Source organism: Pleurodeles waltl, chromosome 7 (assembly GCF_031143425.1).
Source record: "Pleurodeles waltl isolate 20211129_DDA chromosome 7, aPleWal1.hap1.20221129, whole genome shotgun sequence".
Classification (NCBI taxonomy): domain Eukaryota; kingdom Metazoa; phylum Chordata; class Amphibia; order Caudata; family Salamandridae; genus Pleurodeles; species Pleurodeles waltl.
In genome coordinates this window covers 444,156,363-444,171,174 of record NC_090446.1, presented here as the reverse complement: position 1 = coordinate 444,171,174, position 14,812 = coordinate 444,156,363, and the positions used below count along the sequence as shown (strand labels likewise).

General features: G+C 43.7%; 1 protein-coding gene across 1 annotated transcript in view; it reads left to right on the top strand.

Annotated features, from left to right (window-relative positions):
• Window positions 1–391: 391 nt before the first annotated feature.
• The window catches only part of LOC138304158 (programmed cell death 1 ligand 1-like), a 144,536-nt gene continuing 130,115 nt past the window's right edge, over window positions 392–14,812 (top strand). The window contains exons 1-2 of the mRNA XM_069243973.1: window positions 392–542; window positions 13,569–13,901. Of these exons, the coding sequence (XP_069100074.1) occupies window positions 491–542; window positions 13,569–13,901 (385 nt within the window). The 5' untranslated portion in view covers window positions 392–490. The remainder of the gene's footprint in view (window positions 543–13,568; window positions 13,902–14,812) is intronic.

Sequence of the window (14,812 nt, the reverse complement as noted above, 5' to 3'; positions counted from 1 at the left end):
CCAAATGCAAAATTAAAATAATAAACAAATAAATAAAACACACACACACGTCTCTGAAGCAAGTGCATTAACCCACAAACTTATCTCAGCTCTACTGGAGCCTAAAACGTACAAGTGACACGTTTTTCCAGGGCTGAAGTGCTCGACACACCAACCAAACTCTTTTCATATCACCCAGAAAGACCCCACAGCTTGGATAAATTTGAAGGGCTTCAAGACAGTTGTTTACAGTTCGTTCGCACTCTCAGTTTTCCTCCACCGGATATGGTTTATCTGAGTACATTGTTCGGGTGGTCGGGAAATCACACTCATATCTCACTGACAGATATTCCCGGAGGTCGGTATGTGGGGCACGTGAGTTCAGGGAGCATATTTATAGATGAAGGCCTGACGGCTTCCAAGTTTCCTACAGCAGGGCTAAGGGAAGGAGCACCTCATCGGAGACAGACAGCAAGAGACAGAGCGAGAGACGCTAAATCGTGCGGGAAGAATGCCATTCACAGAGCACACTGTCTTACTGCTCCTGACCATTGGCACGGCCTGTAAGTTTTTCAGCGGCTTCTTCTTGAACTATCGGAAATCACATATAGCTTCGTGTTCGTTTAGAACTGTCTCCTGCTCGTTTCTTTCCTCTTCCTTTACTGTTGTCTGTTTCAATGTGCGTTTATATGTTTCTTTGGTTTCTGTTAAGCACAATGTTTTAGTCCGTTTGATCAAATTGTTTTCCATTCTTCAGAGACTTGCGTAATTAACACGTAGCTTTCATTATGGCAGCATCGTGTTCGAGAACATGCAGAGATGTCACGCCTGGCGTGATGTCATGTTCCTCTTATGACTTAACCTTCTTAAGTTCGGGCTCCTGAAATGTCTGGCGATGCGTTACCCTAGTGATGCTGTATCCAGTTGTAAAATGGAAGAGTTATGCCATAGTCTGAAGTCATTTTCTAGTATTTACATCACCGTCTGGTCGCAGGTTCCCTAAAGTGACACCACAGCCTGGCAAGGGATGCAGCAATCTGGACTCAGGTTCCAGATTCTTATTTTCATCTGAAGCTAGGCTGGGTAAGCCGTTCCAGTGTCTGCTGCCAGCTTTCTGTCTGATGGGATATTTGACTCTAGGCGCGAGAGTGATTTTACAGTCTGGTTCCAAACGTGGTGTCATAGTCTGTCAATCACCTACACATGCTGACGCGCACCAATTGGGCAGGAAAATCCTGGATTTTTAAAACAAAATTATGCTTTTGTAAACTCTCTCGTTTAAAGCTATTTCACTCTAGTGTAACTTAATGGGAAATTTACATTCTAAGGATTATTTATTTGAAGAGTCCCTATTATCTGTTTCCAGTTACTGGCATCAGGTTACCACAGATATGTGGCAGTGTGATGTACAAGTTAAGAATGTTGAACATCAGACGAGTAGCTATGAGAACACAAATGTACAGTTCGGGACCATGTAGTGTATGGCAGAGGTGCACGGATGGATGGGGGGACAACTGTTCAGTGCCCCCAAGTTTCATAGGGTTCCCATTCAGCCTCAGTCTATGAAAATCTGTGAGATATTGGAGACTCCAGGGCCTCTCAGCACCCCTTTAAGGGGAGGGGGGCTTCATTTTGCTTTACGCACCTGGTGGGTGGGATTCTTGAACAGACAGGAAATGGGCAGATCGGTTGACACTAGATGCCACAGTGTCACACACATCTAAGTAATGGGGAAACTAGGTGAGATTAACAGTCTCTTTCTACTGTTACATTATACATTGGGTAGAGATCAGCGGCGGCCACTGCAAATCTATAGGGGGTCTGAGACAGCCGGCCAAACAAACATGAGAGCTTAGGTGCAATCCACTCCCCCTCCCTTCTCTCTCCTCCCACGGCCCAGCCTCACCTCTCCCTGCACATGCTGACTGAGCCAGCAGCTCAAAAATAAAACAATAATGAAATATTGTTTTATTTTTCAGCTGCTGGCTCTTAGCCAGTGGGACAACACTCCTTCGCCATTACAAAGGAGTAGCCTAAATGCTACAGCTGCTGATTTTGACTGTGGGGAACCAGGCTCATTTCCAGGCACTGGCTTAACATCCTACGATTCTGGGCAAATCACTTAATCTCCCTGTGTCTAACCTTGTATAATGTAATCTAGTGCTCATATAAAGTGCGCTAATGCTGTTGGCCCAAGTTTGTACTATAAACAAACTGCAAAAAACCCATACATATAAGTCTCATGTTTCTTTGTACAGGTATTTTCTACCAATCCTGCTGGTAGACTGCAACATACATTTACGACCCTTTACATAAAAACGAGTTCTCTAAAACTCCTGAGTTTTCCCTCCACTGTTCTTTATTATTCTCTTGAGTCCTAGGGAGTATAATGCTACGCTATAAAACAGCGGCCTCCCTAATGTTCCTGTATAACCGTGAAAGAATTGGAGCGGTCCTGGATAGTATCGTCTTACCTCACCCAGTAGAAGTGATTTGTTATAAAGCAAACATTGAATGGGTGCTGGCACTTCAACACTTTCTTCCACCCCAAATGGTATTTTATCTGCATGGAGCCTAAATAATAGGATTCAAGTGGAGATAAAGTCTGACACTCCCCCGCACCAATTAACCATCAATTTGTCTGTTCATCTAGTAACCATCCTTATATTTTCTAGTGCAAGCGTAACAGCAGTGGTTGGTGATAGATTAAAAGACACCTCTTCCAGTACCTTAAGGAGTGAGGAATTATTTATCCAAAATATAAAATGTGACATCTCCTGCGTGTTCATGAACTATATGCCCTTCATGATCTTGACCTTCCTTTTGCTTTCTTACAACTGTTGTTCGCTAGTGTAGCATGAAAGGATTGCTTTAAGCAAATGGTTTTAAAGGCTAGTCATCCAAGCTAGTTTGCCCATTTCATGTTTCTTGCTCCAGCGTGCCTAACTTGTGGGCATACTTATGGGGATGTCACCTAAGGCAGTGTAACAAGTCACCTTGCTGCACTGCACTGCGTGACAACGAAAGGGCAGGAATGCAGTTTTTAAGCCAATGCAGTGTATCCCTGAGTTTTCCCCTCCACTGGCGCCCTTTGCCATCCTAGCACCAATGCAAGAACCCTTGCACCATGGTGCAAGGGTCCCTGCGTTAAATGCAGGATTGTTATTGTGCAGGAAGGGACCAGAATGCAGCACAGATAGAAAGAGAGAGTAACGAGGAGAAAGAAAGATATTTCTCCTAGTTATCCTCACCTGAGAAGGCGTATCTTTATGCCACATTCCCAGGTCTATCAGCTCTGGTAAATCTGGTAAAGCGTCAAAAGCCATGGAAGTTGCATGGAAACACCCAGGCAATGCCCATAGAATGCCTTTTGTGCTGCATTGCCTTCCTGCAGATTTTTGGAGCCACTCAGGGCCATGCAGAGTGGCCTTGTGTGGCTTCATAAATCATATGTAAGGTTTGCTTCGCTCTTGCACCATGTTGTGTGGTGCAACAGCCACACTAAGTGTCTCATAAATTGGCCCTGTACTCTCAAGCTTTACCTAGGCTTTCTAAAAAAACAAGTGTGTGTGTTTTTATACAGACCTTTATATTTTTTTTAGAAATCATTACAATTTGAAGTTGTTCTGCCACTCCTGCTGGGAGAGCCTAAATAACACATTTAAACTAGGTGGCTCAGCTGTGCCATAGGCAGAATAAAAGTGTAAATAGCTTTCAATAGGTGAAAGTTGTGGGGCCTGGTAATGTAATTAACTTAACAGTAACTGCCCAGGCCCCTGTGAGTGCTCTTCAAAGCAACCTTCCCAGCAGGAAACCCTGTCTACAGAGCCTGAGAGGAGGGTCACCCGGAGCACTACATGGCAGGTGCCACACACTGGCACCACTGCTGGGGAACTTGCTTTGTTGCATTGTTAGGGGCTGGACAGTGTCATTAACTTAGTGGAATTACCATTAAGGTAATTACATTGTCCGACCCCCGACAGTGCTGAACAACAGGGCATGCAGGTGCAAAAAAAAGAAAAAAAAAGAAAACAGGCAGCATTTTACCATTTTGGTTCTGCTTACCATTGGTTCAAAAAAGGACTTCGTGGACCTCTACATTCAGGTGACCTTCTATGAAAGCAAGTTGCATTGTTCCAGTGTTGCTCCTGAACCTTCACTCTACTAATTGTGTCCTCTAGGAATGCAATTTCATTAGAAATGCATTTTCCTTCACTGTAGGAAGCATTCAGTAATTATCATCAGTACTTGCCCCGATGTGTGCCACTTCACTCAGCAAAGCCTAGTAAGAGCTGCCCTCTGCCACCCACCACTGACTAGTCCTCAAATGTCTGATGCGATTAATGGCCAGGCTGGCAGCATCACACCCTGTTGGATCCCTGTTAATTGTTTTGTTCACAGAGCCACAATTTCTTTTTTTCTGTACTTTCATCAATTGATGGATATAGAGTCTATTGGACCCTGTTTAGCAAGGCACATGGACAGTGGCTGCTGTGCCTCGGCCATGCTTGTTAAGGTTGTTTGCCACTGATGTCACAGACCCTGCCCTACTATGGCTGTGCAAAGTAGGCCAATTACAGCACTTCCTGCACCTCACTCTCTGGGTGGTGTGGTTAAACATTATCAGACTCCTCTGTAAGATAATGTGGGTTGCTCGAGCTTAACAATCAGTATAGAAACACAATAATCGCAGTGTCTAGTGCAGCGCTTGTCTTTTGGAAAAATAAAGTACTTTTAATCACGCAGTTAAACTAAGTACTACACAACCCAATTTGTTATACAAGTGTACATGGGTGCAATTCTTCTTTGTCATTATTCCCGCAATGACTCCACTTCACAGGCCCTCCCAGGTGGCCCTCTATTTGCTGGGTCCTCCTTTTTGAATCAGGTAGAATTTGAAGCAAGCCATGGTGCAGCCTTTTTGTTCCCTCTCAGTCAAATGTGTGTTCACTTCAGGTTTTTCCCCTATAGTGAATTGGGTAGGCAACAATCGATTCTTTTGCTAATGTTTTGTGGCTCAAGTTGGTTGTCTGCACGTCTTGTTGCCTTGGTAAGCATGACGTTCACAGAGTTGTGGGGAAGCAAGGTGCAGACTGCATCTGATTAGGCATCTGCTCTGCTTCAGCATTTCAAAGCTGATGCACCGGAGCAGGTGCAAACCCCGGTGGCAGCGGTCTCTGGCAGTTGCAGAGATGTGGCCCTGCCTGGGCTGATGACAGTTTCAGTCCAACTCAGGCAGACAGTGTGCATCACATTTGCAGCCCTGATTGGGCTGGAGGTAGATGTAGCCCAAACGAGTCCTATGATGAGGCCTGGGTTCGCGGAGTTCTGCTATGCGGAACTCCCGCAAGTGGTGGAATGTGTTAGGTCTTGCCATTTGCACTGATTTTTAGCACCGGGTGTTTGTCCTGCAATGAAAAATCAGCGAGAACAGCATCAGGTGCAGCGCAAGAGAGCGCTGCTTCTTTTCTGCCGCTCGAGTATACTTTCTACCCGAGTGGCAACTTCCTCAACGGAATGCAAGATTTCTCAACACAGGCGGTAGCGACCATCCGCGACCGCCTGCGTTGAGAAATCACGCTGGGAGGTGGTGATTTTCCCACGCTTACCACGCTGGTGAGCGCGAACAAGGAAAATCTCCACAGTGCGGAGTTTTTCAGAACTCTGTGCTCTACGCGGAGCGCAGAGTGGGAAAAACTCTGCAAACTCCGTGAACGGAGCAGAGTTCACCACCCACCTCGGCCTACGATGATCACAGAAGTTGCAGTTCCTGTCTGGACCTACAGTGATTACAGACATTATGTCACTGGTCCAGGGCTACAATAATCTTGGCAGTTGCAGCCCATGTGTGGCTGTACAATGCTTACTGCAGTTGCAGGATGATACTGGCTTAAGATCAGACAGTTTCACAGGTTTTTGTCTGGAACCGGGGTGAAAGACCCTGTAATACGAGTCCCTCCTAGCTCGCTCTTGGACATTCTGTTGTCCGTGGGTGTCTCTCTGCCACTGGAAACAGTTTAGGTCTCTCCTTCCTACTAGATAGTCTCTACTCCTGCTGTGCTCCTTCATTCAGTTGGCAGATAGGCTTCTAGGTGCTTTTGGCAGATCCACAGCTCTCCCAGCACATAGTGCAGACTTCCTCTTACCTCTGGAAGAATGCCTGTCAGGCAGACACCAACCCTGGTTGCACATCAGTCCTTAGATTAAATTGTGCAGCACTTACTTCTTTGGTCATTAACTACTTGAAACTGGAACAAAGTGGAGTTGGTGAGTTCCACTTTTATACATAACTTCTAGAAAGGGGATGTGGAATTACTGTTTCAAACTGCAGATTTGGCTTTTCTTTCACATGTTCTACCCAGGTTGCTTTCTGGCCACAGCGTTTGTGTAGAGTGATGCTTCTCACCGCAGTTAGCACTGAGGCTGAATCCAACCTAGAGCACAGACAACACAAACATGCAGATGTGTAAGGCTTCTGCTTGTGGCTCTCGTCAGCCTAACTGAAAGAATAACTAAGTACACACTAAAGGATAGGCATCTAGAAACTTCCTCACCTCACACAAAATAGACTGCAGTTCCACCCCTAACACCCACTGCTAGACCTGTCAGCCTTAGGGTGGTCCTCCCCCAAACTGTTTGCATGCTTGCCTCCACTCTTCCTGGATGGATTGATTGACATCTACATGATTGGCACATTTAATTTACTTATCAGTCCCTGTGCACCATATACCCAGAGCCTGTAAATTAAATGCCTGCAGCACATAACATAGATCTTCAAAACATGTCCTAGTCTTGCCATTGTAGCTTGAATACAGTGTCCCACTGCCATATCGACTTGACATTTAAAACCTCTTGCCAAGCCTTAAACTCCCCTTTTATTACATGTAAGTCACCCCTATGGTAGCCCCTAGGTAGTCCATAGGGCAAGGAGCTGTGTAATATAAAGGTAGCACATGTACTTACAAGTTTTGAAATGTCCTGGTAGTGAAAAACTCCCAAATTTGTTTATCACTACTGTGAGGCCTACTCCTCCGTAGGATATCACTGGGGATTCCTTATTACATTTAATAAGCTGTAATTCCTAAATGTGAGGAGGTAGATATATCTTGTTTGTACCTATAAGCTTGTAATGAAAAACTCTCTATAATCCTAGAGTCAAATTTATCATTGCAATTTTGAAAATTCCACTTTTACAAAGTCAGTATTTTACTGCGTTTAGCCCTTTGTGCCTGCAGACTTCTCTGGTCACATGACTGGGTGTAGCTGACAGTTAGACTTTGTGAATTCCACCCAGACAGTCATACAATGGTGGGATTAGTAGAGCCTGAATGGCCCATCAACTGGCAGGATGGGGGGGCGGGGCAGAGCTGAGCACGTACCCAGTTGCACTTGAACTGTCTGTGTCCTGTCTACTCACAATAGGCTTAACAACCCTGTATTGCCAGTGCAGCCAGCTTTGAGCCAAAGGAGGCAGGAAACTTCCAGAACTTCAAATAACTTTTCCAGAAACATCTCCCACCTTCTAGGAACAGGGCACCGGGGTTTAAAAAAACAGGTGTCAGATCCACTCTTTGGTTCACTACCGGACTGCCAGAAGGACTCTCAAAGGACTGCCTGCTGCTGTGACCTGCTGTGCACTCTGCCAGACTGCTGCTGTACCTGGAAGGACTGCTTTGCTGCCTGGAGCTAGCCTTGAACCCTCAGAGGCCAGCTCAACTGTTGAGCCCTGAATCTTCACCAGCACCCAGAACGTCTAGAAGTGACTCCAGGGACTAGTTTACTGGCCTCATGTTCACAGCCATAAGGACATAACGGGCTCCTACCATCTTGAACCCACACCTGGACCCAGACTGAGTGAGTCTTGAACCCCCAAGAGATCTCCATCCATTCCTAGACCCTTAGATGTGGTGCTAGAGGTGTCCAGATGCCCATTTCCCAAAACTGAGGATTCAGTATAAAGGGAGAGACTGGGACCAACCTGTTTGCCTATCTGCCTGAGGTGCATTGTCAATCAGACTGACTTTGTGACTTCTCCTGATACATTCTTCTTCACAGTAGCAAATCAGTTTCAGTGGCACTTCGCCAAAGGGGTATCCGACCTAGAGATTTTTGGCTTCCATTTCTTTATCACAGCTTCGAACCATGGCTATCCGACGACGACGCTGCCTCCTCTGACACTTCTGCAGCCTTGCCCCACGGAACTTCTGCCTTCTCAGATACCTTTTCTTCAAAAATCTTTTAAGTCCAAAAGTAAGCGATGACCAGGCCCAGTACACTTTGTGTATCTGAACAGCACTCCAACATGGTTGGTTTTAACTCTTGACTTTGCCCTGGTCTAGCATGACCACCTGTCCGCAGTTGACGCTTTTTCCTTTTAGGTACTATTTTGAATTTAAAAATTCAAAACTCTGGTCCTACTGATTGGGTTTTTGTCATTTTGGTGTCAAATAATTTATTAAAATGTACTCTATATGTAAAAATTGGGTTGGGATTTTCCTTGTGTTGTCTTTTCACTGTATTACTGTTTGTGTGCTGCCTAAATACTTTACACACTGCCTCTAGGTTAAGCCTGACTACTTTTTGTGCCAAGTTACCCAGGATAAAGTCCAGATTAATTTAGTTACTTTTTGTGGTTCACCCTGCAAGTCATTTTGACTGTTGCTTGGCCAGGGCTCAAACCCCAGTCAACCAGCATCCCAATTTCTCACATTGATGACAGCAGTGGGATTGAGACCCTTTCCCTTGAGAATTATTTTGGATGTCTCTAGATGACTCCTTCCTTTTGCAGAGGTTTAGCAGCTCAGCCTTAATGAGGTTGTCAAAGTTAAAAGCATCCATCTCGATGGTACAAAAAGTAAGTCACTTAAATTTAGAAAAGGGGGCAAAAACAGACAATTGAGAAAAGGAAGAATAAAAAAAGGGTCACTCTGATGTCAAATTATTTATCTGGGGTGTTTATGTAACATAAATCACTGTGTGGTGCTGTAGAAACACAAGTCCTAATCCCACTGCTCAACACCAATATGAGACATTGGGTTGTTGATTGACTGTGGTGTGAGCCCTGGTCACCTATCATCCACTAAATGGCAGTACCCAGGAAGACTAACGGGCACTCTTTGCTACCAAAAGGTCTCATTGAATTTCTAAAGGTAGCCCTGACTGCATCCTTTTCCCTTCAGTGTCTGGTGCTCCCCACTCTTTACCTGGAAGATTACAGGAAAAACCCTTCCACAGTCTGGGAGAACAGTTCTCACTTTCCATCTTGTGGTATGCCATGCCAGTGGCATCTGAAATAGATCCCACTGGTCTCCATTACTCATGCTCAGTCATTCATACAGTTTATCACTAGAAATATTTTATCCCCACTGCACATGCTCAGGCGCTTGGCAAACACACCAAGCACCAGAACCACTTTGTAAATATGTGGATTTCTTTCTGAAGGAAATACTACCATCCACCAAGTCAAATGTTGGAGATCGTGCCCATATCATTTCTTTGATACACACCCTTCATACTGATCCGGGTCAGGAACATCTAGTTACCATTCATATTGAACAGATGTGTACAAATATTGTACAACAGCAAACACTAAGCCTCATTTTTGATTGCTTGCAACACGCCCACCCAGTACCCAGATTATTCATCATGGCACTCCAGTGGCGTAACAAAACTTGAGGGCCCCCCCCCCTACAAAGCATACATGGATGGGCCTCCCCCATGCTCCAGACCAAGTCAGGTGCTCTCAGGCCATATGCCCACTACCCGTACACCGCACCGGAAGATTCCCCCTGGAGCTCAGGAGCCCCCCAATACTGAGGGGCTGCGGGGGCTATTGTTACGCCACTGTGACACTCACTAATCTGGCATTGAGCTGAATTCTTTACCTTGGATGGGAATTTTCATCTGCATATTAAAGGGACTGTGATGGTTACTGTCTTTGAAATCTAGTGATATTCTTTGTTGATCGGTTTGAGTGTGGATTCATCTCGCATAATCACAATCCCCACAATAACAACATCAAATGCTGGCTTTGGTGCACTGATAATGCGTTCTTCATCAAGACAGTTCCAAATCAAACCTTGACTCCTTTTTGAACTGGAGTAATAACTGCAGTACTGATTTGTTCTTTACCAGTTCTGTTCTGCGTGACACAGTGAATTACTTGGACTAAACCATTAGGTTTGGAGGGTAAACTCATAACGAGTTTACATAAGAAGCCCACTCACCACTTCTTTTATAACAAAGTTACCAATCCCCCTTACGGACAGTTCCTGAGGATTTGCACGAACACCATGATTACTTCTCCAAGGCTAAGGTGTTTGACAAGAAATTACATAACAGGGGTTACGTCCGTTGCCTGATCAAACTTATCAGATGGGATTGGTATTGACCCAGGGATGTCCTTTGTGAACACAAATATCGTATTTCCCAATCACTTAATGTTTGCTCTACGTTCAATCCAGTTTCTAACAACTTGACTACCTGTATAAAAAACACTGGTCAATATTGTCGGCAGGGGTTATGGGAGGACATTTGACAGTATTTGTCTTTAAGATGAGTCAAAATTTGAGGGATCATTTAGTCCATGTTCACAGACCTAAATTGCCTCGATTTACAATCACAAGTCTGCATGTTTTTCAGCAGTGATGGGCCATTACAGATGTGGGAACTGCTCTTTTCCACTTTACAATGAATACACGGGTATTAGCCCACCATAATAAGGTTTTTTTTATCTTGATTTCTACTCTACCTGTAATACCACCACTGTAATTTATTGTATATGGTACCCATGCTGCTTCATTTAAGTTGAACACACCACAGGGAAGGCGTGCCTCCGTAGCTACCAATATTGGAGCAGGATTAGATGAAAAACAGTGACTGCACCCATGGTTGAAGGTTTCTACAGATGAGCCACAATGAAAATGCCCTGATCCGGGAAAATATTGAGGCTGCTACCAGAACTGACAGAGGTGATGATGGCAATCCATAACAGAAAGACTGCTTTGGATCTATAAATTTAACCCTATCAACGATGGAATAATTAATATGGAGGAGTTTCACAATATCATTAGTTCGCAACTATCTTCCTTGAACTAAATGAACATCTTATTTACATATACATGGAAATATATAACATAATATAAACATGTTTGTTCATTATTTTGTTACTGGTATGGGTTGATATAAATGTTTTGATCTCATTTAGTACTTTTTGATCTCACTTTTAGTTTTACTTGTGCATACTCTATCCATGAAGAGTGCTAGTGACCCCGCTATGTGAACTCTATATGCATGGGTTTTTACACCTATGGAACACATTAGACACAGATATCTGGTTTTGGTCAGATTTTACATCATCCTCACATGACATTTTGGTATGTCAGCTTTTGTAGAAAGCTAGCCTCCCCCAGATTGGCCTCTCTTTAGGTTATACATTTGCTCTTCTTTATATCCGGCTACTGTTGTGATATAACACTGGTTGCCCCTATTTTGAGCACCCTGTCAAATTGAGAGGGTTTTTTTAACATGAAGAGACTGTCTTATTCCATATGGGCCTGTTGTAATGCTTTTTTGCTAATACATAGAGTCTTCCCTTAATGTTCATTTGGTATCTTGATTTTGTACTATAAAATTTTCCCTTTAAGCACAAATTTCCTTTTTTAATGTTCAATATAATTCTTATTCCTGCTTGTGTTGTTATGTATGGCACTGAGGATGACCCTCTGACTAACAAACAGCGGTCAAAATGTTGACATTTCATAAGTGACTTTTGAATTATTACTGGCCTTTTATTGTAATCATTTACGGGTTCCTGACCTGATTCATGTTGCTGCCGCTTACTGAATGCGTATCAATTGGGCAAACGTGTTTTTGTCTACTCTTATGTTAAATATGTTACACAACACTTTTTGACCGTGCTAAGTAATGTATCGGTATCAGAACTTTTTCTTGATATAAATATATATTCATATAACTATTTTGTTTATTCTTCGTTTATGATTTATATAATGTGTGGCCTTCGTTTAGGAGTTGCTTATGGGTGACCATTGTTGTTTTATAATTGTAAAAAACAAGGTTCCTCTCTATATCAGGACACCCTGTCTCTATATACAGCTTTAGTCATTGGACATACACATAATAGTGGAACTTTATACATGTGGGCATGTAGGCCTCACTTCCTGCGACACAGACACAAAGGACTTGTCACAATACTGAACTTTCTAAAAAAATAGGGTATACTCTCCTGTCGCAACTCAGACCGAAGTCATCTTTCAAACATAATCTAAGGAGCAGCGAAAGATTGAATGGATGCTTGCTATCTACTCGTTTATTGTAGGCCGTAATCCGAGGAACATCCAAGGACTGAACGGGTGCTGACTAGCCACTCCCTTCTCTAGCCCAAATGTGATTTCCTCTACAAGAAAGAGAGATGTATATGATGCCTGAATTCACTTCTCTGTCAGTCATATCTCTATGTCCATCCGTAAATGCTTAGTGTCCTTCCTTGCTGTCTGGCTGCAAGTGTGTTGTTTAGGACTGTATGTGTGTCTCTGTGTTTTGTGTGTGAGTCTCTGTATGTGCATTAACGTTATACATTTTAGTCTGAGTTCATAGGCAGGGCCGCTTTAGCGCTGGTGTCACGTGCGGCTGCACCGGCTGCACTGCCTAGAGATGGCCCTAGAGATGGTCCTGTGCATAGATACATGCATGTTTGATGGTCTGGATGTCCACAGAAGCAAGCAGTATTTCGATCTCCCAGGCAGTAGTACAGTCTAGGTCTAGAGGGATTATGAAATGTAAATCGTGTCTCTTGGCAGATAGGAAAAAGGGTGTAGAGGACCACTTTCCCTCCTGCACGGTTATTTCTCAACTTATGCTTCTCCAAATAGCATGCAAGCTAAAGAAAACCTCCTCTGTATTCTTTTGAAAATTGACCTTTTCCCTGACTTAAAACGTCCTCTACTGTCCTTTCAAATGACCCTGTATTTAGTTTCTATCCTCTGCATGCCTTTTCTCTTGTAGCACAGCCTACTCTCAAACACATACCGATTTGTCTGAATCCCTATTCTATTTTTTTATTTCCACACCTCATGTCAAAGATCGGAACTTCTCTTTTAAAAGTGATACCCCGTCACCTAAAAATACCTAATCTTCTATAACTCTCCCAATAATTGGATCAACTATTTACATGAAATTAAAAACTCCACTTCCTCTAAAGGTAAAACATAACTCTTATTAATGTGATCTACCAGATAGAAACTGGATTAAGTACATGGAATGTTTCCTTAAAAGCACAAAACGAATCCCAAGAACAAACAATTACCACTGGAGAAACCCCAGGGGTCCGGAGCAGGTGCTGCCCATTGTAAAGTGCTCCAGGACCTCGTCAGGCGTAGTAAGTGCTATAAAAGTGCAATTAAAATACAGTACACTTTTTTGCCTTTATCTTTTGTTAAAACTCTGCTCCCAGATTGTTTCCGTACTACCTTGAATCCCTCTTGTTTGAGTTCCAAGTGTTATGTTGGGTTTTTGTAGGTCTTCTTTTGACACTGTGGATGTTAAATTAACACCTTGAGTTTCTCTTCCAGATGCCAAGATTGAGGTGACCACAGTACCCTCCTCTGTGACTGTGAAACCTGGAGAGGATGTGCTTTTGAACTGTTTCTTGAAAGTGGACACTGATTACATTGACTTGAAACAATTGATGGTGCAGTGGTTCCATCGTGGGAAGCAGATTGCAGAGTTCGACAACACTATCACCATTGACAAGCCAGGAGTTAGCCTTTCTGTCGATGAGCTCATGAAAGGCAATGTCTCCCTTCTCATTTCCAGCACCAAAGTTGAGGATTCTGGCAATTACCGCTGCTATGTGTACTACCAGTCCGCATTCAGAATGAAACAGATTGTCCTGGCTGTGCAAGGTAAACAAATTGACTAATTGTTCAGTTTTCCCAACTCACAACCCCTTCACCAGGTTACTCCGCCAGCATAGTCTCATTAGTTCCCATAGAACTTTCCATAGAGAGTTAGTGTGACCAATGATACGGGAACATCGTCAAACGAGTGCTAGGGTAGGATCAGGTTACTTTAGTACTTGGCTGCAGCTTAAAGGCTTCAATGAATGCACAAAGTACCGAAACACCCTCCTCACCCCCACCAACACGTGTGGTATAAGAGTCTGCATCACAAGTTATCCAGATTTTAGTTTTCTAGTTCTCCAGGAATTAGGCTCCACTTGTGGAATGTCAGCCATCCTGTACTGCTTCATAAAGGTAGACCAGAGTCCAACATATCAACAGGTTCCATGCCTTGCATGTCATCATACATTCTCCATGTCAGTAACCAATCTTCATTTGAGCAAGTCCCTATCCTTCATGTCAGCATTCAACTCCCTGTGAGTGTCATCCCCTCCTTGAATGTCAACTGGTCGCTCCTCTTGCCTGTCACCGACACATTCTCTACATATCAACATTTTCTCCTGTGCAGTGGTTGGAGTGGGCGGGGACTTATGGGCCTGGCATGCCAATACATTTGATCAATGAAAATCTATTCCTAAACTCTTCATAAAGAAGAATTAGCGTTCTTGAACTGTATCTCCTACAGGTCCTGCCAGGGCAGAGAATGATGACTTTTCATACACACTCTGCTTATGTTGCAGACGGTATCGAGGACAGAGGGGATTTGGGGGAAGCCATGAGCTGCATTCTTAACATAAAGCCAAGACCTCTGAGGTCTGCCATTGTGCTAGGCAATTGCTTGTTAGTAAGCCTCTTTGTTCCAGGTGAGTGTAAATATGTGGCCATTAGCATGCTGCATTTCCCCGACTACTCAC